The sequence below is a fragment of the Buceros rhinoceros genome, unplaced genomic scaffold, assembly GCF_000710305.1.
Source record: "Buceros rhinoceros silvestris isolate BGI_N320 unplaced genomic scaffold, ASM71030v1 scaffold19662, whole genome shotgun sequence".
Classification (NCBI taxonomy): domain Eukaryota; kingdom Metazoa; phylum Chordata; class Aves; order Bucerotiformes; family Bucerotidae; genus Buceros; species Buceros rhinoceros.
Window position 1 is genome coordinate 6,675 of NW_010400943.1, and position 15,498 is coordinate 22,172.

A 15,498-nucleotide genomic window follows, 5' to 3' on the forward strand; every position below is an offset into this window, starting at 1 on the left:
TTCAAAATCAGAAAAGGACTGGGGGTGCAAAGACTTCAATTAACAGTTCAGTCCTCCTTAATACATATATATATATAAAACCAGAAAGTAAATCAAAATAATGTTGTGAAAAGAGGAGCAAACAACTGGATCTGGCATTCCGAAGAAAAAATCCAGGTTGTGTCTACAGTAATTTTTTCTTGCCCGTTTTGCCATGGTTTGCATGGGGGAAAATAGAGCAGATGGTTTTCTTTCACATGCCTTTACTATAGTGTATAATTGTAATTTTGAAAGAGAAAAACAATTCTTCAAGCTTACAAAATGATACAGAAGCACCAAAATACTCTTGGTTTGAGCTTATTAAGGGAGCACTTTGTAACAGGCAAACCACAATACTTTGTGTCTAGAACTGATTTTTTTTAAAGCATTTAATAGGATAGTTTCCATGGCAACTTGAACTGAACAGATTGTTCATTGACTTCAGTACATTTCTATTAAACATCTTCTCTGTCTCTCCAGCTCTTTCATCTCTTTGGATGCTTATTCATTATACCTTTTTATAGATATCCTTAAACGAGATCAGACTCCACCTTCCTGTGCTCTTTAACAAAAACAAATGTTGAAGGAAGAGTTTCATAAGCATTCTCTGAGTTTTCTAGAGTCCATTTTCTATCACATACTCCTGTTTTAATTGGTTTCACTATAGAACCAGAATCTGTAACTCAGAGAGATACCACTGCTTATCAGCAAAATGGACATCTCGGAAATATTCAGCATTAAAAGCCCAAATGGCTTCTGGATACACTTGGTCATTTTACTAAGACCTGTAATGATTAATGCTGCACAGCATACAGGAATAAAACTGTGATCACACCAGAAGTTCCTTACGTTCCCAGGTAAAGAGAAAACACATGATTAATATAGTACATTCTAGATCTGACCCCTTTAATAATGTTTTCAATGTTTATCTATTTTTGAAAGGTAGAAGTCCCAATGAAAATTCTTCTGCTAATGGAGATGTGCAGTTTGCCCTTTATCATACTGGAATATCAACCCCTGGAGTACTGTGACTGAAGGGTTAAATAAATCACTGGGATTGAATCTTTGATGTAGAGAAAACGGAATCAATACACAGTGACAACTGATATGAAACACAGTAAATGGAGGAAAATGGTCTTTGGTTTAATCCACAGAGCTTTAGTTAAATGAGGCTTTCAATTTGACATTGCCCATTAGTTTTAGGAATATTTGTGTTCTGCTTCTGCATTTAAGACTTTCAGGGCCTTTTCATTATCTCTCTTGAATATGTAAGTTTCAAGCTACAATAATCAGACAGGCTGGAAATGTTTTTATAGTCTTGGTAGCAATGGAGTCAGTTTTTCGTCAGTTCACTAAAAGCTTTCCTCCTGCTACCCTAAAGCCTAGATTTGTATGTGCTCTGGGTGGGAAATGACAGTGAGCTGTAACAATTGTCACTGCATGGGAACAACTTTTAATCAAGAGCTTGTTTCCTCTCATCAGAATGAGAGTAAGTCTCTTTGAGGGCTTTTTTCCTCCACCTCATTTTGGTTTTGCTTGTTGCTTTTCAAGTGAGCTGTCATATATTTTGTAATTAGAAAACATTCTGTACTTGCAGTAGATTGGGTTATGTAATTTTCTTAATTCAATAGATTGATTGTCACTGCTGAACAGAAAACCTTTTATTATCTTTTAGTCTTTTTTACATCTACTTTCCCTAGATCTTTGATATACTTGGGGGGGGTGGGGGGGGAAGTGCTCTCTCTCCTTTGCATGTGCCATTGCATAAGTAAATACAGTCTGACACTGGAAGGTCAAGGAAATGCCTCAGTTAACGTAACTTCCTTTCAGGTACAAAAATGTGTTTCCATGTTTTGTAGATGTGAAATATTCCTCTACCCCCAATACCAGAAAAGGCTAAATATATTTTTAAGGTTCTTACTTGAAGTTTTCACATTTCCCGAATTTGAAAGTTATCAAGTCTATAAGCACATGATCAGGAGTGTATTCACTCTACAGTCATCTGACCGTATGTTTTGTTTTAACTTTTTCTCTAATTAGTCTAAGTATTCTTCAGACTGAGTAAGGTTGTCTTAAGAGCCTTGTTTTCACAAGACAATAATTGGATGCTCTTTTCTTCTGGAATTCTTTAATAGGATTCACTGATGCCAATTTTCCAATACTTCCTTTTGGCCTGAATGCACTTGAAATAAGGCAAACAGTAGGTTTCTAATTAAAACCAATTCTTAAAGATAAAACTTGTCTGACCTCTGGAAGTAAGTGGCATCATATTGACAGACTGGCAAAGTTGAGAGATTGAACAGCAAGTATAAATGAACACAGCGAAGAGTGAAATCCTGTATCACATCTGAGAGCATTCCAGCAGCAAAAGACCATCCATATCAAACCAGGCATAGTCAGGACAGCAAGTTCTGCAAATTGAGAATATTCTATCAAGCACACGTATTCTCTTTGGAGCTGTTGCTCCCCAAAATTAGTGGCCCAAAACATATTCCTGAGGTGTTAATATGGGTGAAAATACCTGAAACTCATCAGTTTACTGTGCTTTTAGTTTTTCAATCAAGTCATGAGTAGTGTAGTCATCACTCCAGAAAAGGCTATCGAGATTGCTACCACATGAATCTTTGGCTGGTGCTTCCACAGAGCATTCTCAATAAGAGGTACTGTCAGCTTTTATTTTTATTTTTGGAACTCTATATTTTGGGTACTCATTGTAAAACTTAGATTATTCCTTCAGTAATACAGTACCTGACAGCAACAGACCTGAGAAAGAATAGAGAACTACTTATTAGCAATTTAGGCAAGATTTTTTTTTTTTAAGTGGGTATTTCCCTTCTGCCTTTCAGTGCTGTAGGGATTTGGTGATTACAAGTGTTCTAGATCTTGAAACGTTTGTGCATAGCTGGTAAAAAATAATCAGCTTGCTTTTAATTTAGTTACATTAATTTAATTGAACATTCATTTACCAAATGTATACTACAAAGCTCAAGCTTTTTCTGAGTTATTTTAAATTCAATTCCCCTGCATATTCCTCCCAAAAAGCCAGATCTTAGCCTGTGTTAGTGTTGGTTTGTACTGTTGCAATGACCATCACCAAGTGTTTCTTGAAGCACCTGCTGTATTTTGGAGCACTTCTAGATGAGCCGATGAGTACGCTGGTAGTTGGAACCACACCACTCATTCGCGTTCTTCCTGCCTGTCAGTAAGAAAGGTTATTCTGGAAGACGCAGCATACTTATGAAGAACCCTGATACTTCTTTGTTAGCTTAGTTTACACTGGAGATTTTGTGGCTCGTTCCAAGAATGAGAAAATGCAAAGGTATCCGTGCTTGTCCATTTCCGCTGTGCCAGCTGATACTCATCCCCAGCTGTGCCTTTGTCTTCAGTGTATGTTCGGTACTGATCTAACCCCCAACTCCTCTTGTTCAGTGACTACCAAGATATTCTGCTAAAATTCAGCCATTTTTAGCAGCTCAGCTGTGTAAGGTTGCTTAGAAACCAGCCTTCTCATCCCCCACATTCTCGTGACAGATCTCCTATGCAATAACATCACTGTATGACACATTTGTATCCAGACACTATTCCTTTTCCACTTGAGATTCTCTGAGTAAAGGTGGTTGGTGCTTCGCACAATTCGTAAAACAGCATGTAGTTAATCCCTGGAGTATTAAATCGCTGCCACAGTCAAAATGAGCTCGTTTCAAATGTGAGCAGTTCCTCACTCCTGAATTTAGTTATTGATCTTTCCTTTCTGAGAGTAATTTCTAATTTTGTTTTACAGACTGAGTAGCTTATTACAGCTTTAAGCTAATCTCCATGCCCTTTTTTGTTTCTGTTTCTAATGCTTGCTTTCTTCCTCCTTTATATTTGTACAAGGCATCTCATATGAGGTATAAAAATGCTTAATATTTATTTTTTAAAAATTTCGCTAATAAGTAGCAAATAAATCAACTTGAAGTTGATGAGAATCATCAACAGCCACTTCATATTTTCATATCTTTTTGACTTTAAGGGGTTTTAGTACTGTTTTCACTTCCTTACTCCTCCTCTGTTTTAAAACAGTATCGCACTCCTTCCAGAATGGCAATGTGTTGGTCTGACAAAATAACGAGAGAAGTTAAATGCCAAATCTGGCAAAAACAATATTTGATATTGACAAAGACAGTAAGGTCCATCGTAGTTTTCTTGTTAAGTCTCATGTAAGAACCACATGCAACGTCATTCAAAACTACAGTCAGTGCTTTCATGGACTGTGTAATGTATAATCAGTGAATCATATAGTTTGAAATTATTAATTAGCATAGTTTTCATATATTTCTGGTAATTTTATTTTGTAACTATAAAACTTCTGGTTATTATTTGAACAGCATTTAAAACATTATGAACCAAGAATATAATTTCTGTAGTGTTCGGACTCAGCTAGAAGAATGTATTGGAAATGTCATTAAAGTGCAAAATTTAACATCAAGGTAATGCAAACATGATTTAAATATACATTCTGCTTTATAGAGCATAAAGGCCTAAACCCTGCCATAAAGAAGTAGTACAGTCAAGATACAAAGACTATGAGAAATTTAAGAGAGTTTCCTGGGGCAGAAAATATTTTAAGGAGGGTTTATGAAAGAAAGGGATTTAAAATTGATTTGTAGACAGAGCTGAGCTGTCTGCTTGAAAAAAAGCCAAACTGAAATAACAGCCAAAAAGAACAGTAAAGGGATCATAAATTAACAGAAATGAATAGGGCTAGAACATGTAATGTGTCGCAGGTGAGGATAAAGTGTTACACTGAATACTGTGAAAGAAAACCAATGAATGAAGGGATGATTCTGAATGACAATTCAGTTCTGATGGACCTGATTTTGTCACTAGCTTTAAAATTGCGCAAGAAAAGTGATCTTTTGCAACTAATGAGGAAAGAGGTAGAACATTAACTGCTGCATTTAGTTGAGTGATAACAAACACAGAAAAATATTCTTTGCCAAGCTGCTCGCATATCTAGAGAAGTGTTTGCAGTATTCGTGAAGAAAATTTAAGGAGAGCCATCTAAAAGTGAAAGGCAGAAAGTAAAACATACAAACCCACTACCCTCAAGTATGGCAGTGTCACAGGCAGGTGGCTTTAAAAATATTTTTTTAAAAGTATAAGTCATTCTTTTAATACTTATCCACAGCACAGTAGCAAGAATAATAACGCTTATTCTTAGCACAGTATCCCAGCCACAGGAACCTCCCATGTTCCAGTTTGTGCCCAATGCCTCGTCCTGTCACTGGGCACTGCTGAAAAGAGCCTGGCTCCATCTGCACCCTCCCTTCAGATTTCTATACCCGCTGATGAGATCCCCTGAGCCTTTTCTTTTCCAGGCTGAGCATTCACAGCCCTCTCAGCCTTTCCTCATAGGACAGATGGCCCAGTCCCTTAATCATCTTAGTGGCCCTTTGTTGGACTCTTTTAAGTAGCTGCATATATTGTACTGGTGAGTCCAGGACTGGACACAGCACTCCAGATGTGGCATTACCACCGCTGAGGTGAAGATCAGAGGGGAAATATGTGTATAACCTTCCCCCGCCCCGTCCCGCTTCTAGCCTTCCTCCTTCTTATGTACAAGGAAAACACTATCTAAATTCAGTTTTTAGATGTGGATAGAGTGGGATCAGTAGAAAGTCTGGTTTCAACACACTGTAAGCATTTGTTGTTTTATTCTTAAAACCACTTTTCTTTTCCAAGGGGATAATGTTTGATTTGGCTTTAGTTACATCTCATACTTTTTGTACTTTCATGCCTCTTTTGAAAAATGTTTTACTCCCTGTTCTCAAATATACAGTAGACTTACAGTGCATTTCAACAATTCTGTTTGCCAGCATTTTAATATCCGTGAAGAAAGCTCAGCAATGTACAGTAATGGAAAACATGGGCTCTCTTAATAGCACAATAATAGTCATTCTTGCCTCACAACCAGAAAGCAATCTCTGTGTTTCACAAATTTACTTACATTGCACTTAAAAAGCCCTGTGGCTTAGGCACCCTTAAAGTTCCACTACCTTGTTCGGACAAATTGTGTAGCACAGAATGTCCACAATCTACAGAAATGTTAGGGAGAGGCCATATATATATATATTACCTGGTCTTCAAAGTCAAATTCTGTATAAACAGTATCTCCAGAATCCATAATCAGACTGCAATCAAGTTCATTTGGCCCTAAAATAGGAAAGAAAATTAGAGTTCAGAAATGAAATGGAAATTTTCACTTTATGTGATGGAACACTGTAATATTTCCAATTGTCTGCATGTATACAAAAACTGTGATCCAAAGAACCATTCAGGTCTGCTAGAGTACCCACTACCAAAGCCTTCAAAGCCTCCATAAAAGCTACCACAAATCTTAATAAGGAATGGTTATACTAAAAGATTAATTGTTTCAGCTAGATTGCAAATTTATTGGGCAGGGTGTTCTGTGCCATGATCTGCAGTTGTAAAATTGCCACAGGGATCCCGGCTCAAGGGAAAATACAAACCATGTTTAGGAAAGAGAAAGGAAATACTAATTGGTGATTAGCAGACAAGGATCCTGGAGTGGTGTTGATGAGTGACTACAGCAGCAACAGGCTCCATTCCTATCTTACCCAATCCAAGGCAACTGCCCAACCTGCTCCTTCTCCCTGTCGTCCTCCTCTGGCAAGATCAGCAGGTCATGAAACCTCTTGCACTTGGGATGACAAAATTCAGTTGCCGAGAAGCCCTGACCTGGCTGAACTTTACAGTTTAGCTTCAGCCGAACTGCTGAAGGTGCAGGATAACAGAAATCTGGCTTAATTCAAGAAGTCATGCAGGAGTTAGTCACTGCTAAACCAGAACAGGAGGATAAAGCACTAATCAGCTTTCTATATAAACATAGGAAGGGTGTAGCATGAACATCATATTCATATTCTGGCACTATCATCCCATTCAGATTATCCCAATTCTGGGCAACAAGAAAGGAAACAGTCTCCTAACCCCTCCAGATAGTGCAGCCCTAAACCAAAGCTTGCCCATATTCAACACAGATTAAAACGTCATCAGGTGTGTGACTACAGCAGTATTTTTTACAGAATTATTACATGAGAAGGACGAAAGTACTGTAATGACACAGATGTAAAAATTGTAACCAGCCAGTAGCCACAAGTGAGTCCAATCACTATCATCATGTGGGGAGCAACAGGCAACACCAGGGGAAGTATAAGATGTGCTTTGTTTTGTGCCTTCCTGTTCTGTCAGACAAGATCACTGATGAGGAAGAGACTATAACTCCCCCCCTCCTGGGTTACAGGTGTCTCTACCTGGTATGATCTTCCTGCAAGCACTGGCATTGAGGATACACAGTTTTAAGACTGCTGCTGACCTAGAGTTGTTTTCTCGCCATTAGAGATGTTTGTATGGGTGGTGGCTCTCTGTAACAAGCACAATCAATAACAGATTTTGCAGTTCAATTTGTCCCAGATGCATTTACATATTATGCGCTTTCGTTTGCTTTTAAAGTTTTCATAGTAATAATCCATGTAGGTGGTGAACTACACATCGCTAAGAGAAAAAATAGAGGAGAGGAATACATGTCATGATGACCAAAATCTAACTGCTTGGTAGAGATGATAATGCCAGGGTGTCTTAGTTTGCAACCCATATTACAATTGCTCCCAAATTCACCTCTGATGCAACTCTGGTCTGTGTAAGAGATACCAGGGAAAGCCTTGGGTCTACCATCTGCTGGTGATTTTGGTTTTTTCCTCCCCTTTATGTTCATGTATACTTTATCAGATTGCTAAAAAAAAATACCGGAAAGGGACTGATACGTTGAATGTCATACATACATATGCAACATACTTGCTGCCATATACACTTTACAGTCTTTTAAAAATACCCATCTTTAAAAGATATACTCAACCAAACAGATTTACAACTGCTGAGATAATCTTTTTTGATTTATTTTACACAGCTGACATCTCACTCTTCACATTGTATTGCCGTTGATCACGTACTCTAACCAAGCCTCAGCTGTCATCAGCACTGGCCCACCTTGACACACCAACTCTTTTAAAGCCACTTGTGCACAAGTATTTGATTAATTGTCACTTAACTACCAAAAGCAGTATATATCCTTAGCTAGAACCATTAATATGAAGTATCGTGCCACAAACTTAAATGTAAAGGTCAGGCTGAAAATGAATACTCATGCATAATGCATCTTAAGTGATAAAAGCCATAATGGTTATACAATTTTAATATGGTCAAGCATCTTAAGGCCTTTTTTCTTGAACTAGGACACCAGTTTCCTTGGGGAAGTTTAGCTTCTTTCTAGGGTATATTCAAGGAAGGTCAGGAAAATTAAAAATACATGTCTGTTCTTTCTTGGTTCAATGAAAACTAACAAAATTCATAGCCATCTATGATTGAATAGTGTATAGAATTCTTTACCCTTTCCAACTGCCTAAAGACAAACCTAGCACAAATGAGTTATGCAAATACTCCAGGACAAGATAAAGTACTGGGGCAACATACAGGGGTACTTGTGATGTCCCTGGTGCAGTGTGAGGAAGCGTGAGTAGTCTGCAATCCTGCCACTCAGTTTATTGTTGGAGGGAGCACATTTTGCTGAGTTTGGACTACATCTTGCTAAAACAGGTCTTCTCAGGGAGGACAACAGGCTCACTAACTAGCTGCTAGTATGCGTAGCAGCAGAAGCATACCAGATAGCCGCTTTGCAAGATACTGGGAGTCAGTAACCCTAGTGGTACACAAGGCTAAAGCCAAAGGGAGAGTGTTAGACAGGGTGGATAATTCAAAACTCAGCTCAGGTTTTCTAAGCCCAAGGTTCAGTTGGCAACATTTTGTGTAAAACTTGCAGCAGTGATCAGCTATCAAAGGAGAAACATAGAACGTTCGCTTAAGGAAAAGGAGGATTGGTTAAAGTGTTCAGAAGCAAACACGCCCTGCTGCTTTCAGCTCGGCACAGCTCATACTCTGACAGCAAAACAGCTGATCATAAGTCAGTTTTATTGCCTTTTCTAGTCACACTGTTCCTCCTTTGATAAGTTGGTACACTGAGAAAATACTTGTTTACCATTAGGAGGAATGTCTTACAGCCTGAATTGTCCTAATTCCTTTTGGAGTGATGCCCCATCCCAGTGAATAATCTCATGTCTTCATTAAGTGAGAGCCTTTGTGTGCTTGTATGAACCTATTGCAAATGATCTGAGTAGCCATATCAATTTCAAAAGGGGAAACTCAACAGTTCAAAAGAAAGAAAGAAATTCATGAAGGCACTACTACCATGGAGAAATAGCTTACAAAGACCTGATCTGCAAAGGTATGCTTTTGACTTAGAACATGCTTCCTCAATTTCAGTGCACGCATGAAGCTGAGGTAAGGGAAACCTGGTCATTTTTCATGTTTTCCTTAGGGGAAAAACAGAAATGATTTTATTAGGTACAGTACTGCAGAAATAAAAAAAAAAAAAAACCACTTGGAATTTTTATTAAATTCCTGTTAACTGAACAATCAGCTCTCCAGGGAGGAGCAGGCTGCAGAAAAAAAGAAAGAGCAGATCAGCTAGAATGGATTCCATTTTTTTTGGTAGGCTTTTTATTTTGAGACTGAAGGCATCATTCATAAAGATCTGTCTTGATAGGAACCCAAGAGTATCCAATGACACAGCACCAAGGGACGACTTGAATTAATGGGTGGCTGCAGTTGTACAAGGGTGTGCTGACAGAGGCCACCCCTGCCAGGTCAGGGCAGATGACTCCTCTGCCCATGGAGGAGTGCAGGGCTGTGCTCGATCACTTCCTTCACCATGAAGCTGTACTTTTAAATTTTATGCTGTATTTTCTGTATTGTTTGTTGCTCCTAGGCTGAATTGCACAGGATTGGTCATGGAAAGCTCAAGGGTATGGCTGTTGTGGGTGGGTGTGCGATTCTTACCACAGAAATGCGCCCCAGAACCCAGGGGCATCATGGCTGTTAATGTCTCTGGTCAAATAAAGTATCTGTCTCAGTGTTCCGAGCCTGCATATGTGTCACTTTCTCTGAAAGTGTGTTCATCCTTAAGTTTTCATGAATGCAACTGGCAAGCATTCTTTTTCACAGTTCACTGAATTAATTTAGTCAATGAAACTAAATTGTACTGATCTGTCTAAATTTATCTGCAGTTGATTTAACTTCCTATAACAAGGTAGCTAAGCCCCATCATGTGAGTTAATTAAGTCTGCTCCTTGGACCAGCAAGGAGCAGATTAGCTAATGTATTTCCAATCTGTGCTTAAATCCATTACTTCAAATCCTGGTAGCAATTCTATTTAATATGGTTCATTGGCTCAAATATGCCCATATTCATATTTTAACAATTACAGTATTTGCACCGTTCAACACTGATTGACATAAAAGTAATCTAAGACTATTCTGTAAAACATGTTGCTTCTCTTAATAACATGTTTAAGCTCAATAAAATAAAAATTTCTTTTTATGTTATGGAACACACTCTGAAGCACAGTCTAATAACTCATTCCATGTTGTGTATAAGCACTTGGGCAAAACAAATGCTTAGAAGATAAATTTCAAGTGGAATATAATAGAAATAATTTCCCAAAGAACTGATTAGCATTAGAATGATTACAGTTTAATTTTGCTCAGTAAGATTTTTCTAACAAATTTTATTGTATCTTTACACTGTTGAGTTCCATGACAGGCTGTTGCTCTTAGCAACAGTCTTAATACGTTGTAGAAGGCAACAATGAGAAAATTGTATTTTAATCTATAAAAATATTCAGTTGTTTTCTTTCAGTATATGTTGTTGCACAGACGATTACAACTGCATTTTACAGGTGTAACGTGTGAATTAGATTGATGTGGAGGCACGAAAATACTAGAAATACTGTTTACATTAGCCACCAGGAACCAAAATACATTGCAATATCACTAATAATTTAAGTAAGATTAAAAGTCAAAAACAGTGAGATCAAAGCAATGCTGGCATTGCAACCTCAAGAAATTAAATATCTGGTCTCATAGTATCTCTAGAAATCCTACTTCAAATCTCCTTACTATTATTGGTGCTCAGGTTAGGCACCAATTAGATGATTGTGGTATGGCTTCTGATAAAGCTCATAGCTCTCTAGTTATTCCGGTAAGGAATTCAAGTAGATCAGTCTTTAAAGAAACTGACTCAAATTCATCCAGAATCACAACCAATCTGTGCAAATTGTTTAGCTTTTGTCAATCTGTTTGTCAGAGCTAGCAGCTCTGTGCCTCTTCTTGCTGTTCAGTGCTTAGGCTAAACACAAAAGAGGTAAGCGTGCCACTTAGAGAAAGCTGGTAGTCTTCATTCTTGTGTGCATTTTATGTTGAAGTCAACCAGTAGAAACCTGTTTTCTTTAAGTAATGCTAAATGTTTTTTATCGTTCTCAAAACCACACTAACCTCACCCATCCCTGCTTTGATAATTCATCTTTATCTCACTTTGAACATTGTCAAAATATCCTTATGGGTGGGTTTTGTAGACTAGCTAGGTTGGAACACTGATTCAGATCTTCAAAATAGGATCTCATCTTTCTGTCCGAAGCACTGCTCTTTGCAAATGTCTTGCTAGGAGAAAAAAGTAATCCCCTCTCTATCAAAAAGAGACGAGAGATGTATTGTTACTACTAAACTTCACTGTGCTTCATCAGTTCCTTTTTCCTTGGCAGCCCCCAGATGATTGTTCACGATTACAAATAATTGAGGCTACCCTACCTGTCAATTTATGGCAGATGGGTTTTACCTTAAATAGAGGAGCCATCAGAATCACGATTTTCTCTACTACACATAGCTAATCTTTGTTTTAATAAATCTAGTAAATTTTACAGGAAAACATTGCATCTAGGATTTTCTTTTTTTGTGTATGCTGTTTCATCAGACATTTATGACCTCATCTACCTATACAACCCTCAAGGTCTACTTGGAAGGCAGCCAGGGATGCCATCTGTAAAAAGAAAAATTTGTGCAGTTACCAAAGAACATTCTCCTGTTCCCCTCAGGCAAAATATTTCTGACAGATGTTACGGATTTTCAATGCTTTGATTTTTAGCTTCAATTCTTTTGCAGTCCTTTGTCCCTCAAAGGTTTTTTCGTTGAAGAAATTCAAGCCTCAGTAAGCACAAATAATAAATATATAAATAAATACCCCCCAAACGCCTGACTTGTATTCATGCACAGTTTCAGAATTATTACCAGTTATTAGGGAGGTATTATGATCACTAATGTCACAGGACTTTTCTGGTGAACACTGAGGTATCATCTGGAACTGAAACAGATAGCTGACAACTGGAAATAATGAACTTAACAAGCTTATGTATTAATAATATAGTTATTTGAGGACTATCCATAGTATTTTAAGGTGAGCCTGTAGATAAACAAGACATTAGGTGGGTTGTATGACGTTTCCAAGCGTAAAGAGATATTTTTTTGTCCTTGGTTGTGCAAATGTTTGTCAAGACTTTGCTACAGTACATACATCCATAGCTGAGGAATACGCAAAAGGCAACCCACCAATGTCAAACGCAGTATAAAAAATGTGGTTCTTTAAATCTTACATTAACTCACCTGCTGCAGCCTCTTTGTTTGCAAATAGTTTATTGTCAACTGCTGAACTTATGTCAAAGAACACTTCTTCTTCATCTCTGTCTGCATCAAACTATTGGAAAAAAAAAAGGTTGGCAATCAGACACCACTTACTACTTGGCTGAATATCAACATGTAGTGTGACTTCTCATCCCAAGCCTTCTTGACAGGAACTCTTCTGTTTTCCTCTGTGTTGTCTATTGCTTTAGGCAGAATCATTTTAATTTTGACTGAAATTTTGTAATTTTGCCTATTTTTAATAGCTTGTCAGAATCAGAAGCTACTGTAAAACTGACTTGCTCTCAGAAAATGAAGTTTCAAAGCAGAAAGTAAAACTAGTAATGCATGTTACTTTTTCAGTCATTGGACGGTTAACAAAAAGTCAGCGTAAAGACCAGAAATGTGATTATTTTAACTTCTTTCCAGAGATTAGCATAATTAACAATTTAATTTGCCAGTGAAAAATTTTCAGCAACTTCTGTACTGTCTGAAACCAATTTTTGTGACATGTATGCGTGTACAATTTCTTAAAGTAGCTGAGAAAATTGTTAGGAAAAAGTAAAGTACTTTTGAAAGTCCTCTATTATAGAGAAAAGAAAGTTTTCCTTGCTCTTGCACTAGTAGAAAGTTTATTGTCTCGGTGATAAGTTAACAAAATCAAGAAAGCAAAACTTCTTTAAAAGGGCAAATAACTAATTTCTTACCATTTTAAACTTTTTAATTTTTTTCAATCTTTCGCCTGATTCTGATTCTCCCAAGTTTTCTCTCAGCTCTGTGTTTTATATTTGTTAAGTTTCATTCATTTAGGTCATGATTTATTGAGGATTTCTTCGGAAAAAAATTGGACATGTTATTACTGTTGCTTTGGATTTTTTTCTTATTTCTTGAATTGAGGCCAGGTACGTTACTATGGAAAAAGAGAATACTGTAACCCCAAATTACAGAAGGAAGCAAATAATGGCCACATCAGATTGCTGCCCCTCAGAGCATGCTTCTTGGTATGAGTGGCTATTTTCAAACACTCTGTGTCTTCAGTGCTATAACATGTTTTAGAAAGCAGAATGAACCCCAGGGTGAAAAGCATTACACGAGGGACTTCAAGCTTGTGAACTTCAGTGGGCTCTTATTTCCAAGTTGAAGACTGTTGAGCACCGTTTTTTAGATGTCTTGCCAATACCTGCCTGTCTCATGGTAAAAATAATGGGCAGGGAAAGGCTATGGAGAGAGAAGTTCAACGCACACTAGGAACTTTGCTGCAGACGGTAACATTTGTAGACATGAAGTTGTTTTCCAAATATCTGAGAATATAGCATGACATTTAATTAGTTAATTTTAGGAAGATACTGAATTGTTTGTCTAACACCCACCGTTGTGTATAGAAGCATAACGCTCTTTCCATTATGCATTATGATGACTTATGCGTTATCTATACTACTTAAGCTGTTCTGTCACTGGTAACGAAATTTGCTTTCTTAAGGAATTTTCCATCATCTCCTCAAGGCAAACTCAGAGGCAAATATCTGCCCAAGAATAATTATTTTGAGTGGTAGATGTCAGAAATCATTTGAAAATAGGGGAAAAGCATCAAAGAGACACAAAATGCTTCTGCAGACTGGGTCTGTGTGAACAGAAGAAAACGGAAGCTTGTAGGAGGCCAGTGTATCCCAGAAGGAGGAAACCATTATAAAAAGTTTGCTGCAAACAGGCTTAACTCTCAACACCTGTCCAAGCGCTCAAATCTTAACTGGTATTAGTCCCGAATTAAATAGTTAAGGTCTTAATATTTAGCTTTATGCTTAGCTCAGCCCTCGAGTTCACTTCCATCACAGAGGAGCCTGCTATAATTATCAATAAATGGAGCTTTCTGATTGGTTCTTGAAATGGAGTTTCTGGCTCCGACTTCAAGGAACTCAGAAGGTCATCCTGTGATGCAGCACAGTTGTTCACCTCTCTGGGCAGATATTTACCTATTCTTGAAGAGTTCTTTTGCCACTCAACTGTTAATCAAAACTCAAAGCGTTATTTTTTATTCATAAAGCAGAAATTTGTTTCTGTTACCTATTATCTTGTGTCAAAACCAGGGCTTGTGGATGAACAGGTCTTAAATGAAGCTGCTGGGCTACTCTTGGGCAATTTATTATCCATGCACAAAGAGCTGCTTTGGAATTTCCTTGTTGATAAGAAAAAACTATAAATCTCTGAATTCTGCACTGGTCTGTTCTGAGGAAGTGAGGGGATATGCATTTTCTTCTGCTGCTTCTCAGCAAAATAATGTGCATTTCATTAGATATGCTAGGGAAGACATATCATATAATATGATGTTTGTGGGTACGCGTATGCATAAAAACCAGTAAATTGTAATCAGATTGTGTCTGTTCATTACTGTGAAGGTCACGCCGCACTTGGAGAGATGACAGGCTTGCTTTCTCATTAGTAACATGCCTCTGAATAATACAGTTTACCATGAAAAAACACACGATCAGTCTCAAAATGTTCCGAAGGTTCCAAGAATTTGAAACATCAACTTCCCCCATTCAAAGAACACCAGCTGTGCTTCAGTACTCTGAAAAATCTGGGCTTTGTAATGAAAGCCCATATTATCGCCCAAAGAAACCCACTTATTCGAACCTTGCACACAGACTCAGTTTTCTCCTCATAAAATGGGAATTGTAATACCATGAGCCACAGGAAGGCAAGGTAGCTTTCACAGAGAAATTATTTTGAAAGAAACTAAGTAACCCTTTGAGTTCTGTAATTCATTGAATTGCTAAGTATTTTAAAATTAAATCCTCTGATAATTCTTGGAGGCTTGAATAAAACACAAAAGGTACTCAACTCTACTCACAAAGAACAAACA

At 37.6% G+C, this 15,498-nt stretch overlaps 1 protein-coding gene across 1 annotated transcript in view; it reads right to left on the bottom strand.

The window, feature by feature from the left end:
• Positions 1-6,136: 6,136 nt before the first annotated feature.
• AK5 (adenylate kinase 5) overlaps positions 6,137-15,498 on the bottom strand; it is a gene marked incomplete at its 3' end in the record, with an annotated part of 49,173 nt that continues 39,811 nt past the window's right edge. The window contains exons 6-7 of the mRNA XM_010132105.1: positions 12,624-12,714; positions 6,137-6,213 (exon numbers count right to left, since the gene is read on the bottom strand). Of these exons, the coding sequence (XP_010130407.1) occupies positions 6,137-6,213; positions 12,624-12,714 (168 nt within the window). The remainder of the gene's footprint in view (positions 6,214-12,623; positions 12,715-15,498) is intronic.